At 48.1% G+C, this 27,339-nt stretch overlaps 1 protein-coding gene across 1 annotated transcript in view; it reads left to right on the top strand.

Annotated features, from left to right (window-relative positions):
- SLIT3 (slit guidance ligand 3) overlaps positions 1-27,339 on the top strand; it is a 536,168-nt gene that overhangs the window by 101,653 nt on the left and 407,176 nt on the right. The window contains exon 4 of the mRNA XM_081092174.1: positions 138-209. Coding sequence (XP_080948300.1) covers positions 138-209 — 72 coding nt within the window. The remainder of the gene's footprint in view (positions 1-137; positions 210-27,339) is intronic.

Here is a 27,339-nt window from a genome sequence, read left to right as displayed (position 1 = left end):
CTGATCTAGAAAGTCTCCTAATACCTATTGATTGACTTATTGATTGATTGATTGATTGAAGTAATGACTGTGAATAACACATTTGATCCAATTGAATGCCCCTTTGACATGCTTTCATTCTTTTTTTCCCTCTTTAGACGTCTGAACAAGAATAAGCTCCAAGTCCTTCCAGAATTGCTTTTCCAGAGCACACCGAAGCTCACCAGACTGTGAGTAGAATGGAACTATGTTCTCTTGCCTGGCTTTGGTTATGTGGAGAATGTGGCTGCCTTCATGCGCAGAGCCCCAGGCTGCTCGGAACCTGGCGATTAGGCCTCACTCAGGGAGACTTGGGTGTCTATGTGCTGTGCCCCACACTCCTCTCCAGGCCCGATTTCCTTGCCCCCTTCCTTCAGAGGTTGGCGGCCTGTGTGGCCAGTGGGGGCAGGCAGCAGTGGTAGTGTCCCAGAGGGCATGGGTTTGGACTAAGCATTTCAACGTCATCACCTTGCTGGCTAGACCAGTCCCACCTGCTGCCTGCTTCCCACCATTGCCAGTCGGAGAGCCCTGGGGCTGGAGGCCTGTGATTTTGTGGGAAAAGAAACACCTTGAGTTTTGCTTTGTCTTCTGGAATGGTTCAGGATATCCTGAGGAGGGAAGAGTTGGAGATGCCTCTGTGTATTAGACACACATCAAGAAGGGGGTTGTGATTCACGTGCAGTGGGTGTGAGGCAAGTGCTAATTATTGGCAGTGAACAGCTCCATGGCTTTGAGCTCTAAGTTCTGCTGGCATGGACTAGGGTATGTTATAGGGTGAACCGGGCTGCCCAAGGCTTGCCTGTCTGAATGGAGCTGCGCCATGTCTGGCTGCTTAGCAAGCAGGCAGTGAAATTTACAGCCTGGCTGGGGAGACTCTAACTTTACTGGGGAGGTGCCAGAGTGGTGGCCACCGTTCCCATTTGCAATGGCTGTATGTTTAATACCTACTTATGCAGTCAAACAATGCATATAGTTTCCGGGATAAATTGGGAAATATGAAACATATGTTGGTGTGTGCACTTAAGAATGAGTTCTGAATTAGGAATCTGTATCTCCATCTCTATCTACATGTTACACACAGCAAGACTATATACATAAATGTATTTTTAAAGGGCTGTTTGTTGGAACAAGAGCAAGCTTTGGCTATGTGTCATTGGTACAGCGGCCTCTCTTGCCTTCTCTGGGATACACCATATACTTTGTCAAGGTACCTCTTGCTGTGTATTCCATTTCCCTTGCTCAGTCCACTTGGCCGACTTAGCTAAATGTGGGGAAGGTTATGCCCCTCTTTCTACTCTTCAACTCTGAATCCACTTTTATGGGTGTGAGGGTGGACAAAGTGCAATGTGTGTCTAGCAGGACTGAATGAGCAATACCAAGTGGGCACACAGCAAAATCACCCTGATTTTGAAGTTCCTCTCTTCCATGTAGTTCTTCCCTGAAATGCTCCCCTGGTAGCCATCTCTCCCCCCAGCACCACATGGTGCCTTATCCACCTGCCCTAGCTAAATAGTGCGGACTATCTGCCACTCGCCTGTAATCTCAGCATCACTTTCTAGGGAAACAGAAGGTGCCCGGGCTGGGGCTGCTGGGAGGCTTTGAGCGAGTGGGGCCTGAGTGTTCTAGTAACTGCAGGATGCCGGGCGCTGGTTCTTGCTCACGGGACCTGTAATGTCCACACCATCAGGTGATGCCCACATTGTGCAGGGCTGGTCTTGATCCGGGCAGAGAAGGTATTCTGGGCGATGATAACTTGTTTCTGAGCTCCTGGGGGCCACACGCAGGCAGCATGGGGTGTGGGACAGCCCAGAGAACTGTCCTAACTGCCGCTCTCTGAGAGAGGCTGGGAGAGTCACTTTCCCTTCTGTGTCTAAGTATGCTCACCAGGAAAAAGGAGACCAGCCTCCTCTTCTACCTACCTCACCAGGAGCTGTAAGTATTGGATGAAGTAATGGTGTGTGTGTGTGTTTTCAAGGGTTTAAAGTGCTGTATGAGTGTAATCACCAAGATAACTATGGTTCCTCCTACAACTCCTATCTTCCCAGCCTGTTTCTGACCTTCTTTCTTGGGAAGCAGTGAAGAAACTAGGAGTTGCTGTGAACAGTGACAGACATTGCACTGAGCTTTTTCTTCAAGCCAGAGAGCCGCCCCAGGAAGGCAGGGACGATGTCTGACTCATTTTGGTATCCATCCTGCTCCAGATGCCGACCTGGCAGAGTGTGGCATACACAGGCACTCCTGAATGGTGGGCGAACAGATGAGTGGTACGGCCTAAGGATATAAACAGTGCTCTTAGGGAGCTCTGGCTCTTTTATCTGCCATTCACTCCCGCACTCATTCATGTATTCAGTAGGCTTTTCCCGGTGTTTCTTCCAGCCTGGCGTCGGCAGTGGTTATTGAGCTGGGGGCATGAAGGATGCCCAGTTCTCTGTGCCCGTCATGACACATTCTGAATGGCTGCCAGAAAGCTAAGCGCTAAATAAATTATTTTTCACTGAAGCAGCTATATTAACCTGGGTTTGGGCTATAATCAGCAATCCCGTTTTCTCTCTGGGCTTGATCTTTGATTTTTCTTAATGGCCCTATTGTGTCTTTGTCTTATTTTGTCAGCCACTCCAGGGCCTTTTTGGAAGTAAGCAGGGTACAAATTATAAATCAATAAATGTGCAATCATGAGTGTGTATACATGTGCCACTGGCTCTGTTGTGAAAGAGCACTGCCTCTCAATAGCCATTTTCTGGGGATGCTAAACGTGGACACTGTGTCGCTGTCTCTGCTGTGTGCGTGTGAGATATGAAGCAATCTGGACGCACCCTTTCTTATTAGACCTATAGACAAAAGCTGCTTAGTACTCAATGTTTTTTTTGTGGTTTTTTTTTTTTAAAAAAGCCTTTTGGAAAGGCTATGGACATGCAATTAGACATGTCTTGAGTGTTGATAGTGAAGAGAAATAATCTCTATTGAGAACCTTTGCTACTGTAACAGTAATACTAACTAGTAAGTGACAGAAATGTGACTAAAGTTAGTCTAACCCACAGAGGAAATATCTTAGTTCATATGCCTGAGGAGTCCACTGATATTTGCGGGGGAGGGGGGGTGGACTTTAGGAACAACTGGACCCAGGGGCTCGATGATGTCATTGGACTTCACCTCCCTCTCCCCATCCCTTGGAACAGCACACATGATGGCAGCCCAAAGCAGAAGACTCCAAGGGGCTCACCTGTGCCCGGGATGGGGAGGGTGCTGGGGGAAGAGTCCTGCAGATTGCTTAACTTGGTCGCATGTCCATGTTGCAAGGAGATGCTGTGCTCTGGATGAAGAGGTCTGGGTCACTTGTTTGGAGGGGAGAGTGGGCAAGGCCCGGCAGTAGGTTTCTTGGAGGAAAGAATGATTCTGTTACAGAAGACAGGGGTAGGGATGCCCACTTGAAAGCAACAGACACCTACAAGTTTGCTGAATATCTACTCTGTGCAGCTCCCCAGGCTTTAATTGAGTGCCCCGGCCGCTCTCCACAACTCTTCATGATAGTAATTACAGCAAGCACATTGAGTGCCAGGGGCTGCTCTGAGCACTTTACATCCCACTTATTTGATACTCCTAACAACCCTGTAGGGTAGGTAATCCCGTAGATGTGAACCTCATGCTCAAGAGGTTAAAGAAATTGCCCAATATCATACTCCTCCTTAGTGACAGAACCAGGAATCAAATCTCGGTAATTTGACTCCAATTCTGTGCTTTTCTCCACTAGAATCAGCTCCTGCCTCCATACTCCCATTTCATAGATGAGAAAACTAGAGCTCAGAGTTTCAATTACTTTCCCAGATAGCCCATATTTCTAAGAATCAGCGCTACACTGGGCACTCTGCCCCAATGCCGAGACTTAACCTTCACACCAGTCATGCGAAGAGAATCGTTATTAAATCTACTTCCAAAGCTCACATTCCTATATTCCTATAGTCCCTAAATTGCTATAACCAGATACAGTGGAATGAGGACTTGAATATGTGCCTGTGTCACTGCAAAGCCCTTCAGTCTGCCACCAGGCCACATCGCCATGCTGACCACTGTGGAGAGCCAAAGTTAGGCTACAAAGGATTGATAATGGATGGAACTGTCATAAATCTCAGGGCCCCTGTGAGACCTTGGCTGGTCCCCCCCGCAGCTCCCCCCCTGATCAGACCCAGCGCCACCTGATCCATTGACTCCTGTGTATATTAGTGCATCTCTGGCCATGGAATGAGAGAACATGGGAGTGCCCTGGGACTTAGGTACCACTGCATGACCAGCCGGGTCTTGGTCACGCCTCAGGCACTCATTAGCTCCCTCCCATCCTGATTTAGATCATAATGTTCTCAAGTGTGGGGACTGTGCTTCTGCCCTTGCAGGTTCGCTACCGGCGCCTGACCAAGAGCTGAGCATAAGAGAGGGCAGCAAAGTGAAAGGGTTAAGGGGCTGCCAATCATGTGCTGTGAGACTGACCCTAACCTCTCTGGGCCTCAGGTCCCTCATCAGTGAAACAGACAATCATAGAACCTACGTCTCTGTGTTGCGGTGAGGATAAGTGGAAATAACCATGCACAGTCTGTACCAGAGCGTGTAGCACACAGAAGTGCTTAGGGAGAGAGGACTGTGGTTACCTTTCGCTAGCTGGCAGATGGAGCGGTGCGTGTGCTGGGGCTTTGGCATCTGTGCTTTCAACATTTCAGCACCTGGCAAAGAATCCAAGCTCCCAAACAGATGAGGGTTGAGGGAAGCACTGCCCTGGGGCTGGGGAAGTTCCTGGTCCTCGTGGTGGCTCTGCCTCCCACGGCTGTGTGTCCTCAGGCATGTTACTTCACCTCTCTGGGCCTCCGTGGTCTCATCTAGAGAGGACAGACTGGAGTGTGATCTATTACATGGGCTATCGGTTATTAATTGTTTTGTGCATCCCCTTCCAGCTTTCTTTTTCACCTGCACATGAAAGAGGAAGGGAAGGACTGCTGGTTATTTGGAGGTTAAGCAGTTAACGTTGCTAGAAATACTTTAGCAGGAGCAGAAGACAAGGTGAAAACAGCGATTAAAACCCTTCTGCATCTCACCAGATTAGAGAGCGTGGGCGGGGATGAGGGACACAGTGGTTCACAACTGTTTTTTAAGAGTCTGACTCTGTCATCTGAGGACGAGCAGATCACCAGGGTCCTTTTGGCACAGCTCTCCTGGATTCAGGTCCAAAGAGTCCGTTAAATACTTGGCAGTGGTTGAAAACCTGGGGCTGGATGGGCAGTTGTACAGCAGTGGGACGGACACCTCCAATTATCCTCTACTCAGTCCTACGAGGCGTTTGACAGCTTTTAGAAAATGCCACTGGGGTTAAACCTGCCTTCGTTCACTTGGGTCAGCAGAGCTGCAGAGACTTGGGAAGTTAATCCCCAGGCAGCTGAAATCAACATGAAATGTGGCCAAGCAACTGAGCCCAAGTCCCCGGCCTCTGATCATGGTGGAACAATGTCTCCCTAAGTGTTAAAGGTTGTGGTTTCCGGGAAACGGACTTCTAATGAGTGAACCTTCCTCTCAACTCTCATTTCTGCCTACTCGTACCTTTTCTTGTATTTACTATTTTCTGCTCTTATCACAGCCATATGTGTATATGTCCTATATCCCCAACCAAACTGGAAGCTGCATTCAGCAAAGTGAGCGAATGTCTCTTTGAGGGAGCCCAATATTAGAGCAAAGAACAGGGACCTGGGGACCACGCAGACCTGGGTTTAATCTGACCCTCTGGTGACCCCTGGACCAGGACCTCACCTTCCTCAGTCTCCAGTGGGTTAGCTATCCAAGAGGAAGAATAATCACAGCCCATGTCTTTGTTTGCTCAGGATGCCCCAGCAGAGTACCTCAGACTCCGTGGCTTAAACAACAGGATTTTTTTTCTCATCATTTGGGGCCTAGAAGGTTAAAATCAAGGTGCTGGTAGGGTGGTTTCCTGGGGCCGCCCTCCTCATCTTGCTCGGCAGTCATCTTGTTGCCACTTTGCAAGGTTGTCCCCCTTGGTGTTTCTTCCTTTTTTCATAAGGGACAGTCATCCAGGCTTAGGGCCGCACCTCAACTGCTGCATTTTAACTTAATCACCTCTTTAAAGACCTGATCGCCAAATACAGTTACAGTCTGAAGTACTGGGGACAAAGGCCTTGACATATGAATTGGTGGGGGTGGAAGGGGAGGGGGCAAATTAGCACATAATAGTTCCCAGGTGCTCTGCGAACTGCTCTTACTAGTACATATATTCTCTTCCTCAATCTCAGGTTTAGGAAGCTAGATACTCTATTACCCCCATTTTAGAGCTAAAAAAGCAAGAGCCCTAGACTCTAGGACCTAGAGATTCAGACAGCCTGCCCAGGCACAGAGCCAGTCACCGGCAGGATCAAAATTCAAGCCCAGGCTTGCCTCACTCCAGAGCCCACATGTCTAGCCACAGTTTTTATACTGCCGTTGTCAGAGTTAGTAACCAGTGCCAGGCACCTGGTGGAAGCTCAATCCCTGCTAGTTCCTTTATCCCTTTGCGGCCCCAGATGAGCCCCGACTGTTGAACGACTGGAGCCCTGGTCCTGTGGGGAGTATCTTCTGCTGCTGGCAGGTTCTTTTGCAGCCACCGTAGTCTTCCAGGCCGGCAGAGCACTTTAAAACATAAGTACATGCAATATGTGTCTCCATAAAACTCCGTGTTGATGTAAAACGGTGCTATAAAAGTGAAAAACCAGTGCAGAAAACAAAAACCATGCTGCTTGGTTTTCCAACAGAGTTGTGATCTGATGTGGTGCAATGATAACAGGACAATGGGAAACCACTCCCTCAGGGTGGAGAGGCCTTGGGAGACTGCCTGCCCGCCTGGAGCTGGAGCGCAGACACCTGCTCCCATGCTATGCTGGCCCAGCCTTCAGAGGCCAGGACATAGATGGCGAGACCAGCCTCACTGTCGCAGACATGGGGTCACTTTTTCCAGGGGCACAGCCACCTAAAGCTCATGGAAAATGTCCCTGCAAACGGGAGCTCTTTTTCCCCCTCCTTCTCCATTCCCCCAATCCCTGATACTACAGTGAGGCCAGCCTTCGGTTTGCTTTACGGCACGCTTCCTCAATTGCAAGTTTCATCACATGCTGGACGACAGGCCTAGCTTTAATCTGCATGTGGACAGGTAATGGACCAGAGTGGGTGCCGTGTCACTCTTGGGGTTTCTGTTTTATGTGAGTTGTACTCTCTTTGCCGTGACAAACTGGAGCCACAAGAAAAGGCATGGAAGGTTGCTTTCTCCTCTCCTTCATTTAAGCTTTATCCAGCTGAGCATGGGAGCCTGTTGTCTTACCCACAGAGTTGACTACAAGGTTAATCCTTAGAATTGTTTTGTAGATTCATACCATAGAATTCCAGAGCTGGAAATAAAAGTTCTCTAGACTAGCGTTTCTCAAACTGCACTATGCAGCTGGATAGCTGGATGCTTGTGGAAATGCAGACTCAGGTTCCAGAGTCCTGGGGCGGGACCTAAGAGTCCGTCTCTCTAACCTATTTCCAGATGACGTTTCGGACCTAGGACCACACTTTGCAGAGCAAGGATAGAGGCTACTGTGGTTCTCAAACTGAGCATAGAGAAAAAACAACCCTGAGGTCCTGGTTAAATGCTGATTCCCAGGCCAGGCACACCCCCCCCCCCCCCCCCAGAACTCTAGTTTGATAGGTCTGGAATGGACCTAGGGCTTTGACTTTGAAAACAGGTGCCCTGGGTGACTTCAGTGTGTGCCGTCCATGGGCATATTTTGAGGAACACCAATCTAGTACAGATCCTGTTATTTTATAGATTTGGGAGCTGGGAAGGAATCAGGTATTTCTTGAGCACCTACTGTGTGCTAGACACCTTATGCATATGCCATGTTCTTTGAACCTCCTGTGAGGAAGATATCTTTACGCCTACTACACAGATTATGAAAGTGAGGCTTGGGGAGTTTAACTCACTAGGAGTAAACCCTTGGTCTTTCTGAACCCCAGTTTTGTTTTGTTTATCTACTTTATCATGTGCCTCCTGTGAAATAAAGGGAAGAAAAACAGCCTTTCAAGGCTCCGTATTTGTACTTTTATGCTCCTATGAACGTATGTGAACACGTGCACTTATCTGAGATCTAGGGTATTAAGACTTGAAGCATTAAAGGAGAGAAATTTATAGACTTAAATGCATGTTTTCAAGTAGACCTTTCTAAATTCCCTACAATTTATCAAAAATAGAGTTGGGTTTTACATTTTCAAATCCTTTAGCCCTTTGGGCCAGCAGAACGACTCTAAAGCGATCAGGCAATAGTTGAGCTGAGAACGTTCTGCCAGCTTGGAAAGTTTTACTTTACTTTGTGTGTTTTTTTTAAGAAAGAAAGAAAACCAAGCTGTGACTTTACAATGCTTTGGAATTACAGAATGTGCTTGTAATTTTTACAATTCTGCACAGACTTCTTTGCCACATCTGGTTGATATTACTGGCAGGGATATATGAGGGAATAAACCATGGGCTGGAATGTGAAACATCCCACAAAATGAGTTTCTTATAGGTTGCTGCATAAAACATTTTGAGTCTCCCTCCCTTTGGAGGTGTGGCTTAAGTGATTTCATGGACTTAGGTGGGTTTTGTTGTTGTTTTTGATTCAGAGGTAAGGGTTGTTGCTGGTCTACTTGGTGGGGGTTCCATGATAGTTTTCTGAAGATGAGTGCAAAGGTTAACCCTCCCCAGTCATGCCATGGATCGGGTGAGACAAGCCATCCTTGAAGGGAGTCAGACCAATCTTTTGAAAAGCACTGGACACTGATGGTCACGGTGAAACGTCAGCACGGACTGAACTGCTACAGAAAAAGGAAGAAAGCAGGGACACAGAGTGAGATGGGTGTGGGCTCCAGGAAGCCTCCTGAATCATAGCTGGGGTGGTGCATTAAACTGCTGATAGCAAGAAGAGTTCAATTCCTCAAGCATGCCTCCAAAAGCCTGGCACATCCGGGAGTTCTCTGTGCTCTACACAAAACAGGAAGTTGGTAAAATGGAAAAATAAAACAAACACCCATCTAATACCTGGAACTCAGTCAAATCCCAGTTGGGGACATTCTTGCCCAAATCTCAGGAAGAGAGCTGTATGACCAGGGACAACTAAAACATTCACTGAATGCCTACTGTGTGTGTGTGTGTGTGTGTGTGTGTGTGTGTGTGTGTGTTGCTGCAACATTGCTGGTGGTTAGGATGCTGAGTATAGAGTGTAGGCATGTCTAATCTGAGCCCAGAGGGTGTGAGCATGGGCTCCTCGCCACCTGGCTTCTTCTCAGACTTTGCTTGGCTGGGACCCACCTGCAGAGCTGGAATGTTTCTGCACAAAACCATGTGCTGCTCTCAGCGCCCTGTGGCATGTGGTAGAGTTGGCCAGCCTCGGGCAGAGTGTGTGGCCATCACCAAGGATGCTCAAATAAAGACTGTGCTCTCCAGTGGCAACACAGCCCTCTGTTGAGGATGACAACCAGGGGCCAGCTTCACCCACACCCTGGGGCCCTCATTCTCTTTATCTGGAATTAGAAACTGTCAAGAGAACTAAAAATGTCAGGGAAATACCACATTGTATATGGAAAAGTATCAGACTTTTGAGGTGGGCAGTCCCTAAACACACATTCTCCAATTGCCTGAATGATGCAAATGTACCCGCATCTAGTAATCTTGAAATATTTGTTCTTGAATCACATTCAGGATCAACAGAAACATTTCTAAAGAGCCTAATCATCTCTCATTTTCAACAAACATTTGGGAATCTCTTGAGAGGACAAATAGCATTTTAATTTGATGCCCCAAATACTAGCGTAATTTCAAATCACACTCACAAAACAGTCTGTAACTTTGGCTTTCTTCTGGCTTTCCTATGGGCTCACTATCCTGGATGTTGAACATTAATTTCCATTTGTAAGGTTTACAGTCCATTTACAAAGTCCTGGAGATTGAAGCTTGTAATGAAAGTGTTGACACTGTATTAACAACAGCAAAACTATGATAACACAGCACTGTCCAAACCAAATAGAAATGGAGAAGTTTAAGTAAATTTCACGCTCCTTGCCTGAATGTGGCGTGCTGGACCTGAGTTTTTGATTCATGGTTTAGAATAATATTTTAATGTTTTATTCATGATGTTTCTTTTTTCCCATCATTCTTTCTCTAATTCCCCTCACCCTACTTAGGGCGATGAAGCCTGCTTGGAAGGCTGGCCTCGTCTTGATTGGCACTGCCTGGTGGATAGCCAGCAACTCTCCCCGTGGTTGGCTAAGTGAAGTGTTCGGCTCTTGAACTGATGCTTTGGCCTCTCATTGGCGTGTCTAGAGCTCTGTTCAAAAATTTTTTGTCAGTGAGTCAGCTTTTGATTGAAATATACATAGAATCATGCCAACATGCCCCCTAGTGAAGGGAGCACCTTGACTTCTAGAGGTCACAGTATTCTAAGGGAGAAGAAGCATTTCTGAGAGGGTGAAAGGCTAACTAAGGACTGATCCCCTCCATCTCCGTTTCATTTAACTTGGGATTCCAGAAACTCCAAGCTGTGAATCAAGATGCTGAGAGAGGCCTAAAGGTAAGAATTGCTTTTAAAAATGGAAATCAGTGGTAACAACATAGAAAGAGATGCTGGATCATTGATTTTACTAATATCATGGCCATAATCATCTCCTTTCTGTGTCTCCACATCACCTTCTGTCCTATTTTTTAAGCACATGCACTTACACATAACATATCACATACATACACTTAAAACCTTCTCTCTGTGAGAGAATCCCAAACAGATACAGAAAGATTGATCCCTTCCAGGCTGCTGAGTCAAAGCACAGACATAATTTCACTCTAGTGCAAGATACCGACTTTTAAATTAGCTCAAATTCCTGAGCAACACAGTGCGGAGATACCAGGGGTTGGGAAGGGTGTAGCAGCCGTGCAACGGGGAGGAGCTTTGTCTCCGTGGCACATCATTGGCGTTTTAGGTGCATAGAGATGTTAGTGGCAGATCTGTGTCAGAGACCATAAATTATTACTGTGAATGGGTTCTAGTTCCCAGAGAGAGCATCTCTTTTCCCTGGAAGAGATGTGCACGGCTCAGGCTTCTACCCGAGACCTTTGGGGACTTTTATTCCATTTCACCACACAGGGGCTCAGCCATTGGACAAAATTATCTTAGGGAATAACTGTTATGGCCTCCACTGCTGATGGTGTTCTCTGCAGACCCTCTTCCCCTGTGCAGGGCACTCCTCTATTTAAATGAGGGTGAAGGATGGGAGATCATTAAGGCCTAATGAGATTGGAAAGCAGCAGCAGCAGAGAAAGAGGACTTACCCAGGGAGCACACGACTCACCAGTTTCTCTGCAAGTGGACAGTCCCCAAGTGGAGGATCACACAGGGGTGGTGGGGAGATTGGGTGGAATTTCTCAGCTCTACCTGCAACGTGCATGACCAATTTGCCCACCACCCTCCGCCTCTGCTGCCATCAGCCTCGTGTAAGGCACCATCCTTTCCTGATTAGGTGACTACAGGACCTTCTCACTGATCTTCCTGCTTTTATGTGTATTCCCTCTTCACCCGTCATCCACCCCATAGCCGCCATGATCGTTTCAAGACAAATCAGATCTCTTACTCCCCCATTTCAACCACAGTGTCCTAAGAATAAACCCAAGCCCTACATTACACAGTCTGGCACCTGTCACTTCCTGGTACCATCCTGGTCCTCTCTCCCACATCCACCACACAGCAGCCTCTCAGGCCTTCCTCCTATTGTTCCAACACTCCCATCTCTTTCTCAACACAGGGCAGTGGTCTTGCTATTTTTTTCTGCCTGGAACACGATGACCCTAGATATTGGCATAGCCAGTTCTCTCTTAAAATTCAGGTCCTGGTTCAAACCTTCCTCCCGCAGAGGGCTCTCCTGACCACCCTATGTATAGCAGCATCCCTTCCTTCTCATCGCTGTCTATATCATGACCCTATTCCATTTTCTTTATGGCACTTACCACTTCTTGAAATTCTTTTGCTCATTTGTGTGTGTGTTTTTTTTATGTGCTTATTTTCTGCTCTCCCACCCACCAGTAGAATGTAATCTTCTTGAAAGGAGGGCTTTTGTCTGTTTTGCTGACTCTATAATTGCCTATCCCTCACCTAGCACAGAGTGGGCACTCAATAAACACTTAGTAAATGAGTGAATAAGAGAAGGAACTTGGTCTCCAAAATCTGCTTTTTCCTCTCAATCTATGGTCAAAGGCACCTTCTGTTCCAAACCAGAGCTCAGTCCTCATTGCCCTGAAAAAGCCCCCAATGACTGTTTAATAGCATATGTGCACCCATGCACATACACGTGCGCACACACACAAGGGTGAGGATAAATTGAGCACACTAGATTTTATTCTCCAGTTTCCAACCTCTATTTCACTCTTTTCAAGACAAATTACTTGGGTTTACAATGTAGAGGGACCTGCTCTGGGATTCTGAGAGGACCTTGGGGGGATGAGTCCATTTACACAGGTGGGCCATGCAGCACAGAGGTGAGCTGACTTCAAGGGCCATGGGTGTTATTTCACGCTCCCACCGAAGAGAGAGGAGCAGCCTGTGCCAGGACTCTCTGCTAGGAGGTGTGAGCAGTGCCCAAGACTGAGAGCTGGGGAGGGAATGTGGTTTTTGGATGCTTATTTCAAAAACCTGGGAATAATATTCTGTGATACAATGAAATGAATAGATAAACTGTGTTTCCTTCAACTCCAGGCCTCATTGGTTTTCTCTTTTTACTTTTAATGGGCATAAAAAGAGATTGTCTAGCTTGAAAAAAAGAAGATTTGTGGGGACTCAAACAAAAACCAAACCTTGGTCTGAAAAGAAGAATATGTTCCACTAATTTACTGAACATTGGCCTAACATTCCAAATTATTTTCTTTGTTGATCTGAGATCGAAACCAGAGGTTGTTTGAAATACATCTGGTGAATGAATCCAAACCTGAAGTGAACCATGTCTTCTAAAGTAACTGAACCAGAACCACACTGGAACATCAAAATATTAGTGTTTTCCAAACTAGTCCTCTCTAAGGCTCTGGCTGGTGTACCTGCAACACCAAGCTATTGCTTGTTCCCCTTCTCCCCCACTTAGCCCCTGCCCTGTCCTCTCATCTCCTTTCTGCAAGCCGGTGGTCATTTAGCAATGGGCCCTCACCCAGGTGGCCTGGGAGTGCAGGCCTGTGAGGCTCTTTGTTGCTCCCGGGACAGTGAGAGACGCTGCTGTTCTGAGCACTCGACACAGTCCCCACCTTTAAACCCCTGTCAGGACGAAAAGAGGATGTGCCTTTCAGTGAGGGTGCACCCTTTAGATGAATGGGGCAAAGGGACAGATCAGGAGGAAAGAAAGGAAGGAAACCTGGAATGAAGAAGAGAAGGCGGGAGGGAGGAAGAGCAACAACAAAAGGAAACGTGGAGCGGAGGTGGTGAACACAGAGATACAGAGAAGGAAAGGAAAGAAAGAAAATAGGACTCCGTGGGGGAAAATATATCTTAGGTTTGTTTTTGTCTTTTTCTGGTTCCTCCCGAGGCAGATGGAAAACGTTCTCATCACACATGTGCCTCTCCATCCTGTGCCAAGCTCTACGTAAGCTTTTGTCTGTACAACGTCCCCTCGGGAGGCGAGAAGCATCATCTTCATAGATTGCCAGAGCTGAGTGGTCCCTTTTAGAACTTCTAGACCAATGCCTTTATTTTCTAGTTAGGGAAACTGAGACACGGGGCTTTGGCGAACTCACCAACCCCAGCCCCCGGATTCCTGGTCTGGTGCTGTGCGCCCAGTCCAAAGATTCCTTTCCTACCTTGACCATGATTTTTCATTAAGTGACAGGCAAGAGAAACCATGGAATGAGGATTATTGGCTTACAAGGGATTAAGGGTTGATGTTTCCAGAGGTCAGGCTGACTCGGGTAGCAGTTTATCTTTTAAGAAAAGGGATTTTCTTTTGAAAGAGGTAATACTGGCTATAAATTTGCTCATCCCAGGAACGATGAGCAAGTTTTGCCTATGGAGGTTCTAGGGGAGCACTGTGTGGTTATTGTCATGACATACTGAGGAGGAGAATTGAAAGGGCAAGCCTCACATGAGAGCCATTCCAAGAAAAGAGTCAACAAAAGAAGGAGTAGGGGCTACTCCCAGAGGCTCCCATCCGGTGTTGGAAGAATGGAGGCGCATCAGTGGGGAGTGGGGAGTGGGGAGAAGAGGATGTCTTGGAGTGTCTGATGGAGGCTACTTCTCAGAGCTGGCCGCCCTCCGAGGGACAGGCCCTGGCACCCCTGAATCTCCACCCCCTGGGAATTTCAGAAGTTAAATAGCTGATGTCAGCTTGGTGCCAGCATCAGCAGCGGCTTCCTTCCCAGCCCAGCCACGTACTTTTCTGAGGGCACATCCTTCATAAGAAGCCGGTGCATTTAAGGAAAAAGACCCCAGCCTGTTCCTTATTACCCAGCAGCCACTAGGAACTGACCAGGTTTGCCTAGCACCCCGCTTACCTGTCACATGTAACCCATTTACCTGAAGCTAATTAGCCAGACTTCAGTGTGCGGTCCCAAATTGCTATGCTGATGATGGCAGCCCTCTCCTCTCCAGAAATGCCGATTTCCCAGCTCAGCGTGAGGGACTTCAGCAATCTCTCTTTCCAATGATATAATTTGATTCGCCATGGGAGGCTGCTCTGGTCCTAGCTCACTTAGCACTAAATCTCTCCCTTGATGCTCTCATTACTTAATCTTCTCAGGCCCAGACCAGCCCCGGCTTCCTATTTATTTATCTGGGACCCTGTTTACTTCCCCGTTGTAAATTACTTTTGGCTCCTAGCCCTCTGATTGCTGCAGTGATAGACTAATAGCTCGGAGCTACCACATTTGCCTTGTGTGATGAGGCAAATAATATGCTTAACTTATGGGAGAGAAGTGCACCCTCCATTGATTTCAGTGGGGGAAATATTACTCAGGGGAAAGGACCAGACCATTTTCCTAATGGCTGCTGGTGGAAGTTGGTGTAATTATGGACAGAATTACGTGAAACAAATCGGCAAGCCCATAAATCTAAGCCTCCCGTTTCTCAAAGGCACAGAGGGAACTTTGGAGCTGGCATGGGTTCCTCCTCTCTAAGGGGTGGGTTTCTAAGAGGGGAAACAGGAAGGTGTTGGCTCTCTGGTTTGCTTGGCCAGGGGATGCTCTTTCCCGGCTTTAAATTCTCTGAACATCTCCGATCTAGGTGGGCAAATACAGCCCATGGGCCCATCCAGCCAGCCCACTGCCACCAGCAATTGTAAATGAAGTTTTATTGGAGCATGGCCACACCCCCTCATTTACATACTCCAAGGCCCTATCTGTGCTAAAATGGCAGAGCTGCAGAATTGTGACAGAGGCTGTATGGTCCCCAGAGCCAAATATGTTTACTATAGAGCCCTTCATAGAAAAAAATCCGCCAATCCTTGCTCTACCAGAAGAGCCTTCAAACAAATGTTTTCTATGGACATGGAGAGATTTATTTGATCACTTCCCTTAACTTTCTTCTTTCAGGCAATTCAATCCCATGGGAACTAGCTTGGTTATCATGAACTCTGTATCGCATCTGCATCTATTTCTGTGGCTTTTCAACAACCATGTGGCTTAGTAGGTTTTCTGAGCCCATTTGACAGAAAAGAGAACTGAGACTCTGAAAGGTGAGGTGTTTTACCCAAGGTCCTTCAGTGAGGAAATTGCAGAACTGGGATTCCTATCTTGCCTGTCAGGCTCCAAATTCTGTTTTTGTTTTTTTTTCAGCTAAACCTCTCTGCTTCCCAAGAAAAAGAAGGGAGCAGGCATTGGCATGGGGGAGGATTTATGTAGGCCTGGCCTCTCTCCGCAGAAGGGCTGCTGAAAGGGGGCAGGTGAGCAGCCAAATCACAGGAAACAGAAAAGCTAGAGGAGAAGCCAGGGGTCTTGTGTTCTTTAACACACGCTCATGGTGAGGTAGACGGTGGAGCAGACCCAAGAGTACTTTATCGTGTTTGGAAACATAACAGTTGATTGTCAGGCAGTAAGAGAAAACCAGAGAAGACCTGTCTGAGAAAAGCTGACTCCAGGGCCTTCGTTGCCTGTGCAATGCCCATCTCCAGAGAGAGAGCGTGGTCGGTATGGCTTCCTTGTGGGGAGGTGGATGCCACCAGCCCTGCTGCAGTGGGGTGGGAAGATAACCTTGGTTACACACCCTCTGGGAGCAGGTCTCTGGGCTTTGGGGCAGCCTGGAGCTGACACTGATGCCCTGAGCATCTGCAGTGGAAGTGGGTAAGGTGATGTATCCACAGGCCTGCTGACGTCACCAGGTTGTCCGCTACAGCGTATAAATCTCAGGTTAAAAACAGAACCAAAAGCATCTTTTGCAAAATAGCCTTTGGGCTCTGAACCTGGAAAGACAGAGGGCATACTGGAAATAATACAACTATGTAACAGCAGCTACCATTTGTTCAATGTTTACAAAGCAACAGGCATTGTTCTAAACCCCATCATCTTTCTCATTTAATCTTCATCATCCTGTGAGGTGGGTATAACTATTCCATTTTACTGAAGAGGAAATGGAGCTCAGAGGTGATAAATAATTTGCTCAAGCTAATATGTAAGTGGTGGGGCTGAGAACCCAATCTGCCTGACATCTGAACCATTCCCCGTACTAAGAGTGGGAGGAGGGGAAACCACAGACATGGAGTCACATGGGTACTTCATATTTCTTTTCTGAGACTCAGTTGGTACCCCTGCTCTCTTATCTTTTCTTATAAGGGCACTAGTTTTAATATGAGGATCCCACCCTCATGACCTCACCTAAACCTAATTATCTCCCAAAAGTCTTACCTCCAAATACTGTCACATTGTAGATTGGGGCTTCAACATCTGAATTTGGGGCTGGGGGTGGGGACACAGCATTCAGTCCATAATAAATGGGAAGAAGTGCCATAGGGAAGATGTTGATTTTATGGAACTCGTTACCTTGGAGGTAGTTGAGGCAGAGGACATGAAAATCAGCTTCAACATCTTAATAGATGTGCAGTAAAGAAAATAAGTACCCTGGGGAATGTGCTAAGGGAAATATGGAAGGCTTCTTGATTGCAGGACTTTTCAGAGCCTTTACCTTGTTAATATACATTGTGAATTTCTAAGAGATGAAAATACCTATACAGCTAGTTTTCAAACATTTTTGACTATGGAATCTATGTTCATGACACATTTGGTGGGATTTGAGTTTTATAGAACTGGTACTGAGAAAATGTGAGGTTAGAAGTTTTTAAAATTAGGTTAAGTTGTAGGTAAAAGAGCCATAAAAAGATCCAGAAAAAAATATATCTGACCTCTCCCATGCCGAGGTACATCCAACAAAAAGATTGCTCCTTTCATAAAAAATACACACACACACACACACACACACACACACACACACACACTAGAAGCCCAGTGCATGAATTTGTGCATGGGTGGGGTCCCTTGGCCTGGCCAGCAATCGAGGCCTATGGGGGTGGGGGCAGGCTGGCTGAGGGGAAGGACCCCAGGAGGTTGGCTGACTGGCCTCCTGATCAGGGCTGATGGGGTGCCAGCGGGCCGGGGAGAGGGATGGCTGGAGGTTGGCTGTGGTAGTGCACTGACCTCCAGGGGGCAACTCCTGCATTGGGCGTCTGCCCCCTGGTGGTCAGTGCGCATCGTAGCGACTGGTTGACCAGTCGTTCCGGTCATTCCTGTCATTCAGTCAAATGGTCACTTAGGCTTTTATATGTGTATATATTTAGATGTGTGTGTGTGTGTGTGTGTGTGTGTGTGTGTATACATGGATATGTACGCCATGGTGATCAAAATGGACCACATATTGGTCAGTCCAGGTTGGTGATCCTCAGGCCCCATTTAATTGTAGTCTCAGCATGGCTCTCAAGAAGAGCCTTGTTACTATTGGTCCTGATACAGTGTCATGGTCCCCCTCCATTCTCTTCCTTCCCCTGAAGTCGAGAAGCATTTCAGGGGCTATCTTAACACCCCACCTCTTTCTCAAAGCTTCCCCTGATTTGCCAGTAGAAAGGTGGCATTTCCCCTCCATGCCTGTCCTGTCCGAACTTGCTGGTTCTCTCCCTTGCTCTCCTGGCCCAACACCCTCAACACTTGCCCTTTGATTCTGTCTTTGGGGAATTCCTCTGGCCCCAAGGCATTCTGCTGGCCCCTGAGGCATTCTGGGTGATGGGAGCTACAGTCCACTGGGAACAGGAACCTTTCCTACTCTGTGGTCTGGCCCACGTACCTCCTGTGGAGGGGCCCCCATCATCAGCTGAAATCTTTGTCCTGAGGCTTCAGTGAGGGGGGCACTACTCCAGCCTCAGGGCTGCCGCCGCTTCTGGCTTCCTGTGCTGGACCCTTGCCCAGCACACACAAACACAGAGGAACCCAGCAGCATGCACTCAGGTTCCCCCTGCTGCCCCCAACATACCTGTCAGACCCATCACCAGTGCTCCTGCCATTCCCCTGCCTAGCATGCCTGCTTCTCTTCCAAGGCCTGGCCACGTCTGGGGACAGTGTTGTGTGGTTCTTACGAGTGAGGGCTCTAAATCAGAAGATTCTTGCAAACTTTAAATGAAGTAATCCTTGTAAAGCATTCAGCATACTGCTGAGTGTTCAGTAAACATCAGTTTCTCGTGCCTGGTCTTCACACCTCAGATCCTCCCCGTTCAATGAGGACTGTGTGGCAGTCTCACTCCACATTGTCCCCTGAATGCCTCGGCGTGATCGTCAGCACCACACTGATCGCTCCTGGCATGGTATTTTTTATTGTTTTCGTGGACGGCAGTTTATCGTCGGTGTTATGAAACAGGATGCCCCTCTATTTCTCTGCCCTTTCTCCCCAGTATAATGTATCTGCGATGGTAGAGCACATGGAAGAGCTGCTTAATTTTCTTGTCTGTTTAATTGGCTAAAGTCAAGTATTTGAAAAAAAATTAGCCCTTTCCTTTCTTCTCTTACAACTGCCCTTTCATTTAAAGAAATGGCAAAATGGTGGTCCCACATTGGAGTCCTGCCCACAGGTATATTGTATTTGGCCTGCATAATTTTTAAAAAATGAGTTGACTATATTTAAAAATTGGGAGATCTCACATAAAATCCAGATTGCTTGTTCCCCCTCCAACACTGGGAGTTCTGGCAGCAGCGCTGGCCCTGACTCGCATACAGTAACAGGCCTCAGAGCGAGCATTGGGCAACCGTTTTGAGGAGCATGTTTTCTCCAGGGGCTAAAATTCCCATCACTCTCTGTCCACATGGGCCCTGCTCATACCTCTTCATAATCCTTGTAGCCGTTTGAGTTTGAGGACAAGACCTTCATTCCCCACTGCTCAGAGAGATGACGCGGCCCCCAAGACCAAGGCCAGCGTCATTGGTGCCGGTAGGACCCCTTCCAAGGCTGGCCAGCAGGGCCTCTTTCTCACTCCCCTGGATGAAGAGCAGCCCCGAGCACAGCTCCCTTTTCCTTTGTTGGGTTTGGAAATTGTTGAAAACTCTCCTGGGCTTTCTTTGATGGTTTTCACAGTCTTTTCACCCCTGAGGAGTCAGCAGGGCAGACATCGTGACCTCCGTCCCATAGAATAGGGTGTCCAGCAACAGCAAGGGCCTCAGATGCTCTTTTTGGGACTCTGAGAGCCAGGGCACATGGAAGCAGAATAAGCCTTTCAACGTGGGATCCACACACTTTTGCCACCTCCAGTCCAGCAAGGCCAAATGCCTTCATGTGGGTGTAGTCAGGGAAACAGACGGGATTCCACCTTGGATGCCCCAGGAAGCCCTTTGCCTGTGTAGACCGTGTTTTTTCCTGGGAAGGGCATGCCTGAGCTGCCTGCCCATATCACAGGCCTCCCGTCGATGGGAAGTCGGTGCAGCCTCCGGCACCACAGGGTCAAGATCAGGCCTTGAAGCTCCTCTGCCTAATGGGACTTTGCAAATAGGGGGTTTAGAGAAATGCATAGCTCTGTTTTTAATTGAAACAATGACTTCATTTCATCTTGGAGCCCCTTGGTCAGAGCCCTGTTTTTGTGGTGACACAGCTTCTCTCTCAAGTTTAGGGCCCTCTGTCTCCAGGTCTTAATTGTATTGTTGCCGGCAAGTGATTTGGGGTGTGCTAATTACCCCCTAAACCAAGCAGCAATTCTCTGATAGGGACCAATTTGTGGTGAGGAGACTTCCCTGCCAGGCATTCCCTCCCTAATTTTCTGCCCCATGAAAACATCTTCCATTCGCTCGCATTTGACATCTCTAGGGCCCTGGGCTCAGGATCTTCTCACATGGAAAGGTTTAGGAGAAGCCAGCTAATTTATTTTCCCGAATTATGTCATTGAAAGATGATTCCATTATTTATTCCAGAAGAATGTGTGTTTTCATACACTTCGTGTGTAGACATACTAGGAAATGATATGTTAATCTGGAGGGTCCTTGGAGACCTTCTATTTTAGGCATTTTTAGGCATGGCAAATGGATTACATCTTGAATGCCAACCGTGGTTAGATAAACGGTGCCCAGGGTCATTTGCTGAAAAGGGTTCTGAGGCCCATCCACGCTCAGGAAGGCACCCTGGGTATGCTCTGCGTGGTTGCCACGGACCTGGACCGAGAGTGGCAGCACCTTCCCTAGGCACAGCCACCCCGATGGAGCTCAAACCCCCCATTTTACAGATGAGGAACCTGCCCAGAATCTGAGGCAACTAGCATGCGACCAGCCCTTACAACACCCTGTGTGTGTTAGAAAAGGTGCCCCCTCTGGGCTGATGGGGTCCCAGCGTCACAGGATTTGGGATGAATCTTAAGTGAGTGACTCCTAAGAGAGTCAGTGGAATCTCCAGTCGCCATTTCCCACTGTTCCTCCTGGGGGATGCAGGCAGGTCAGACATCGGTGGTCAGCTGTTAGGCACATCCCTTATAGCTAAGAGCTTGAAGGGGATTCTGTATAGGGTGGTTTAAGACTGAAAGCCAGGTCTTGGGGTTGAATCCTGACTATGCCACAGAGAAGCTATTCCATTCCCAGAGAGGCCCTTTTATTGTTTTGTTTGGAAGTCGTGTTACTAAAGCTACTCTTGGAGCGGTTGTAAACATTAAATGAGATGATGCATGTAAAGCTCCTAGCACGGTGCACAGCATTTAATTAACGCTGCTCAGTAAATGTTTGCTGTTTTATCCTCTGACTCCGCGGGATGCATTTTTCCCATCAAAAGGGGAGAGAATTTACCATGTTATTGAGCAATCCCGGGGCTCTGGGACTCGTCAGTCTTGGAACAATAGAAAACAAGATAGTAGAATATTTATCCTTTTCTAGAAAGTTATTTTTCACCTAACTAAAAATGATTTGTGCGAACAATTTTGGGAATAAGTACTAACTCACGGTTTCATGAGACGCATCGCCTCCTCTCGGGAAATGGTTTTCATTACCATGAGTTGCAGAAAGGGGCTGACCCGTGGCAGAATGAACGGCCCAGGGGGCTGTGAGGGATTTGGGCTCTGGGGACCTTCGGTGTGGGAGCAATGCTTGGAATGACGAGGAGCTTCCCAGGATGCTCCCTCCTTCATGCCTGGCTCTGTGGCCAGGACCCTCACCAGAACATTATTCAGGTCCTCACCGGGGAGAGGCTAGGAGCTCCTCAGGTGGTGTTCCAGAGAGCTGTGTGCTCCCCTCCACCTGGACCCGAGCACTTCGCACCCTCTGCCCCTCCTCTCCCTGCTCCATTCCCACTTAGTGCCACAGAGGATGCTAGGAGGCAGCCCAGTGGGCAAAGGACAGTGCCAGAAGCCGGCCTGCCTGGGTTTGAATCCTCTCTTGCTTACCTTGGGCAGATATTTAACCTCTCAGGCTCTCGATTTTCTCGTCTGTGAAGGGTCCTGATAACAGTACCTACCTAGCTCATTGGGTTGCTGGGAAGACAAAATGAGTTAATGCACGTAAGTGCCTAGAGCAGGACCTAGAACCAAGTACATATTCCTGTTGGTCAATATCACTGTTGTTAGCATAGAGATGGGGGAAGAGAGGTGGGAGAGCCTCTTTGGAGAATATTCCAGAACAGGCACAGACATTCCTGGAAAGGAAGCATCATTCTTCTCATTTCTACCATTCCTGAGTTTCTCTCTCCTGTATTTTCAGTGTTGTTACTGACATAAACCAGAAACGGGGAGAGATGAGACCTGTAGCATTAGGGAAGGTAATATTGGGCGAGGGGGGCAGAGGAAGTCATGGAAATAATATGTTTGGAGCACCTACCACATTCCCAGCCCTCTGTTAAGTGCTTACTGAATTAGCCCAACCAAAATCCACCAAGTTTTTTCTCAATCGGTGAGGAAACGGATGCCGGGAGAGGTGGACTGACTCGACCACAGCTCTGTTGTTATAAGGTCTCAGGAGGATTCAGACTGACGTGTATGAGGCTCTGGGATCCAGGTTTGTGCTACCACCTCATGCTACCGTCCTGTTGCTTAGGATCTCCGCAGCCCTGCCAACGATAACACTGCCGCTGTGTACCTTGATGTGTCCACTGCTACATGGAGCATCTGAACGTGAATACGCTTAGTGAATCATCTACCGGGCAGCAGTTTTCTCATTAATAACGTGTAGGCAAAGGAGCCTACATCTTGGCATGAGCAAGTCCTTTAGGGAAGTCATTGGTCTCCACAGAACTAAAGCAGTGACCCCAAAAGAGGAGGAGGAGGAGGAGGGGAGGGGGGAGTATAAAAGATGGTAGCTTAGTGCAGACTCTGACCTTAGACTGAAAGGTGAAAAAATATAGTGTGTGAGTCCTGAATTCAAATCAGAACTTTGATCTTTACTGTGTTTCCTTGGGCAAGTTATTTTTTTAAAATATGTTCTTATTGATTTCAAAGAGGGGTAGGGAGAGGGAAAGAGAGATAGAAACATCACCTAATCAACGATGAGAGAGAATCATTGATCAGCTCACTCTTGCACAACCCCTTAGCTAGGGATGGAGCCCACAATCCGGGCATTTGCCCTGACCGGGAATCAAACCGTGACCTCCTAGTTCAAGGGTTGATGCTCAACCACCGAGCCACACTGGCCGGGCTTGGGCAAGTTATTTAACCTCCCTGTGCTTCAGCTTCTTTATCTGTAAGACGGGCATGATGATGCTAATAGGACCTAACCATAGATTTCCTTCACCCAGCACGTATCTGTTGGACACTTGCTCTGAGCTGACACTCTGACACTATTCTGTCCTGGAGATGCAACTAGGAATGTAACAGAGGGCTTATATTCCAATCAGGGTAGACAAGATAAGAAAGGTTAACATAATATGTTTCAGAGAGTGATGCGTGCTAAGAATCACAGAGACAATTACAGGTGGCGAGGTGCATTGTAGATAAGGTAGCTAGAGAAGCCCTCACAAAGGTGACGCTTGAGTAATGACTTGAAAAAGGTGAGAGAACGTGCCACGTGGACATTGGCGAAAAGAGCACTGCTAAGTGAATGAGTGGCGGAGTGAATGAGTGGATTGGGTTATGTGGATGAAACATAATCATAAGAAATGTAAGGGCGCCCCAGCACCCTTTAGAATAGCCCCCTTCACATCATATATACTCAATGTTAGTTTAGCTATGCTTACATGTGGCAGATTAAGCAAAGAAGTTGCTGCCACTCCCCCTGCTTGTGGCTTTCTGAAAGTCATGTTCAAGATAAGCAAAGGGGACACTGCAGAAGCTTCTTTCTGATTAGGTTAGCAGACAGTGTATAAGAACTCTCTCTCTCAGGTTAGCCTGGGCACAAGTTAGGACTCATAATACATCCACAGGCCACATGTCTTCCCTCCCTTTGCAGGTTTTTCATTCTTTGGAATACTTTGCATGACTTGTTTCTTCCACCAGCTCTGGGGGTAGCTGATGCAGTGCTTTCCAGGTGCCTCCCAGGTGCTCATCTACCGTATACGGTGCAAAGGGATCTAGCGTTAGCTGAGCAGCTACTGTGTGCTGGTGCTCACAGTTGTTGCACGTGCGTATGTCGCCTTCCTTCATCCTCTCCGGAGTCCAGGGGGACCTGCGTTGTCACTACTGTTTGAAAGGTGAGAAAACCAGGTGCCTCTGAGGCTGGGGCTGGCACCCAGGCTCCCTGGAGCCCAGCATCTTCTCTGAGTTGCACAGTGAACCTGCCCCCATCTCTGTCCCAGTACGAAGCTTTGGGCTGCCACCTCAGGGCAGCCAGCCCTGCATGGGAAGCCAGGGCCTGTGGTCTTGAAGTTGAAGTGAAGTGGAAAGCAACCCAGTGAGACAGGCACAGATCTGCTAATCCTGATCTAGGAATGCCCGGGATAAAAGCCTCCTTGGGCTCAGGGAACAATAGCTCCGCATACCAGCAGGGAAGGGCACGGTCACTGCCCCCAACCCAAACAACTGCTCTTTATCCAGCAGAGCCAGGGCCCGCAGGGTTTGGCTGGGTAGGGCCCAGAAACAGGCTGGCTCACAGAGATGAGAGAACACCCCAGAGAGAATGGGAAAATGCAGAAGCCAAGTTTGTCCCCAGTGCCATATACTTTGGGGCTGAGTAATGTAGCAGACAAATCACTCTCTTCACCATCCCACCCAGGGTGGAAGCACAGCCGGAAGCCACAGAGATAATTTTTACTAAACAATCGGCAACAGGGAACCACGACTCCGCTGCTGCTTCAGGAAGAGATGCTGTGGTCCAGCCCCCACCCTCCAGGGAGATCCTTGGAAGCCAAGCTCTCTCCAAGGGAACTGAATTAGCGGGAAAGACTTAAGTTCACATTTCCCTCCCATTGACTTGTGTTTACTGGTCGTGGTGGGGAGTCTGAGGGTGGTGCCTAGAGGGCCTTCAAGGAACATTCTAAAACAATAGGCTAGACAATCAAATATGTGATCACGTTGAGATGTTTTTGGTTGCTTTACCCTGGCTTTGAAAAGGAGCCACTAAAACATCTGACTAGCTAAAATTCCTCCAGAACAGAAATCACCGGGAGAGGGGAGGGGGGGGGGGGCATTTCCCCTGGCCTCTCAGTCACCTTCCCTGCTCTGCCCAGGGCTGCTCTCAGCGCCCACAAGCACCAGGTCTGCCGGGCCTGGGAGGAACCCACAGGGTGGAAGTCTGAGGAGCTTGCCCTGATGAGCTTTAATGGAAAACTGGCCTGCAGGTCGTAAGATTGGAAGAAGACAGGAGTGATCTGTCACCCATCCTCCTGTTGTCCAAGAGATTGTTCCTGGACATCTTTAGTGTTTTCTGATATGTCCTGGGCAAAGAGAAAAGGAAATTTCTAGACTTTTTGCCCTTTGATGAGGTTTCAGACCTCCGCAACAGGGAGGAAATGTGGGAGAATAAGAACTCGGGGGGCGGGGGGGGGGGTTTCGGTTACTTTTCCCAGAACATGAGTTATGTCTTGGATGTTCCAGCAAAGAGTGTCCAGAGGAAGGGAAGCCACAGTTCTATCTCCAGCCCTCTTCCTACACGCCCAGCGATGAACAGCCTGGCTCAGAGAGCCTGTGTCTGCGATGCTGAGTGCAGTTAGGATCCCGTGAATTTGAGTCTCCTTGTTCAAGGTGAAAGTCATGCAAATAAGACTGCTTTGACATACAGACTGTAGCCTGGTTACATGCCTCTTGGTTTCCCTTTTTAATAACCCATGGCACCATTTTCTTCTTTTCTACCCATCTCTAAGAGTTTCACCCTGTGTTGAAATCGAGGTCAGGTTCCCACACTCTGAAGGTCATATTCCCTCAGAGCCATCTCCCCACCCCCTCCTCACCATCCAATCACAAATAGGCAATAAAACTTGTATCTAGTGACAAATCTTAATGATGCCCCCAGCCACTTTGTAGCTAAGCCCTGTACCACGTGCTGGCCACCATCCAAGGTGCTTGCCGTAATTTCATGTCATCCTTAGTGCAGCCTCATGGGGAGGTGAGGGAAGCCAGGCCTACTGAGGTCAGGGGATGTCACTGAAGTTTCATCTGGGAAGAGTGGAGGCCAGAATGGGCAATCAGCTCTGTCAGATCCTCAACCTCTGCACGCTGATGCTTTTGACTCCTAGCATGGTCTTGCTGTCAGATAACTCTGTGCACATGCTTGTCTGGACTCAATGATTATGGAATACACCCTGTAGGCAGGACGCTCACATTTGCGTGTGTCCCCATTGTGTCTAGCACAGCACTTCACACCCAGAAGACTGTGTTTCTGTGTGCGGTTTGAGAGATGTGTGCAGCTTGTGCTCACCTTGTACCAATTCCCAGGGGACAGGAAGAAAGAGTCTCCTGCTGTGAGGGGAGGGGGGAGGAGGGCGAGAGTGCAGCTCCACCTCTGGCATCATGCCCTCCCTCCCGCATGGCTGCTTGAAACATCACTGGGCCCACCCCAGGGATTTCTGAGTCAGTAGGTCTGAGTGGGGCCAGATAATTTGCATTTCTACCAAGTTCTTGGGTGGTCTGGGACCTCGCTTTGAGAACCACTGTCATCATGGCAAGTACAACCCAAGTTCAAATCCCAGATCTCCCACTTATTGTCTGACCATGGGCAAGTTTCTACAACTCTGGGAGATCCAGTAGTGTTTTCTCTACAAAGAGAATAATGAACTCATCAAGCTGTTGTGAAAATTAATTAGCATCGCAAAAATGCATAGTATTTCCCAAACACAGATATTGCTCTTGCTATGTGCTAAGCACTTGCCAGCATCCTTTCCAAATATGAACTCATGTAATACCCATAACAAGCCTAGGAGGTGGTCCTCTTGTCTTCTTCCTTGTACAGAGAGGTCCTGAGAGGTTCCATGACTTGCCTGCAGTCCCATAGCTACGAAGTCTGTGGAGCTGGGCTGCAATCCTAGCAGCCTGGCTACGTACGAACTACACACGCTCCGTACTGTAAGGGTTGTTGGAAAATAGTCTCTCCCATTTCCAGGGGGACTAGGAACGGACCCTCCAAAGAGCAGAGACTGGTTTCCTGGTTTATAGAAAAGACAACTGTTTCATGACTACGGCTTGGAAATCGCACGCTTGACCTCTCTCTTCTGATAACCAATATGGTCAGTTGGGAGTAGCTGTTTCTCTTTAAACTTCTCTGGCACCAGGGTTTATCATTGCTCAAAAGGAGGGTGCTTGAAAGGAGCCTGTGGGCTGAAGGCGTGTAGGAGGTGGGTTGCGGGTCAGTAATAAAAGTGGAGAGAGGTTTGCCGCTCCCCCGCTGAGGGCCTCAGGAGTCTGGCAGGCGGGCGGGCGCACAGGCACAGCCTAAGGAAGGGGCAGTGATGGACAGGGCGGGAGGGAAGCAAA

The sequence above is a fragment of the Myotis nattereri genome (assembly GCF_964212035.1).
Source record: "Myotis nattereri genome assembly, chromosome: 5".
Classification (NCBI taxonomy): domain Eukaryota; kingdom Metazoa; phylum Chordata; class Mammalia; order Chiroptera; family Vespertilionidae; genus Myotis; species Myotis nattereri.
The sequence above is the reverse complement of the archived record's forward strand: the minus strand, read 5'-3'. Positions and strand labels throughout refer to the sequence as shown.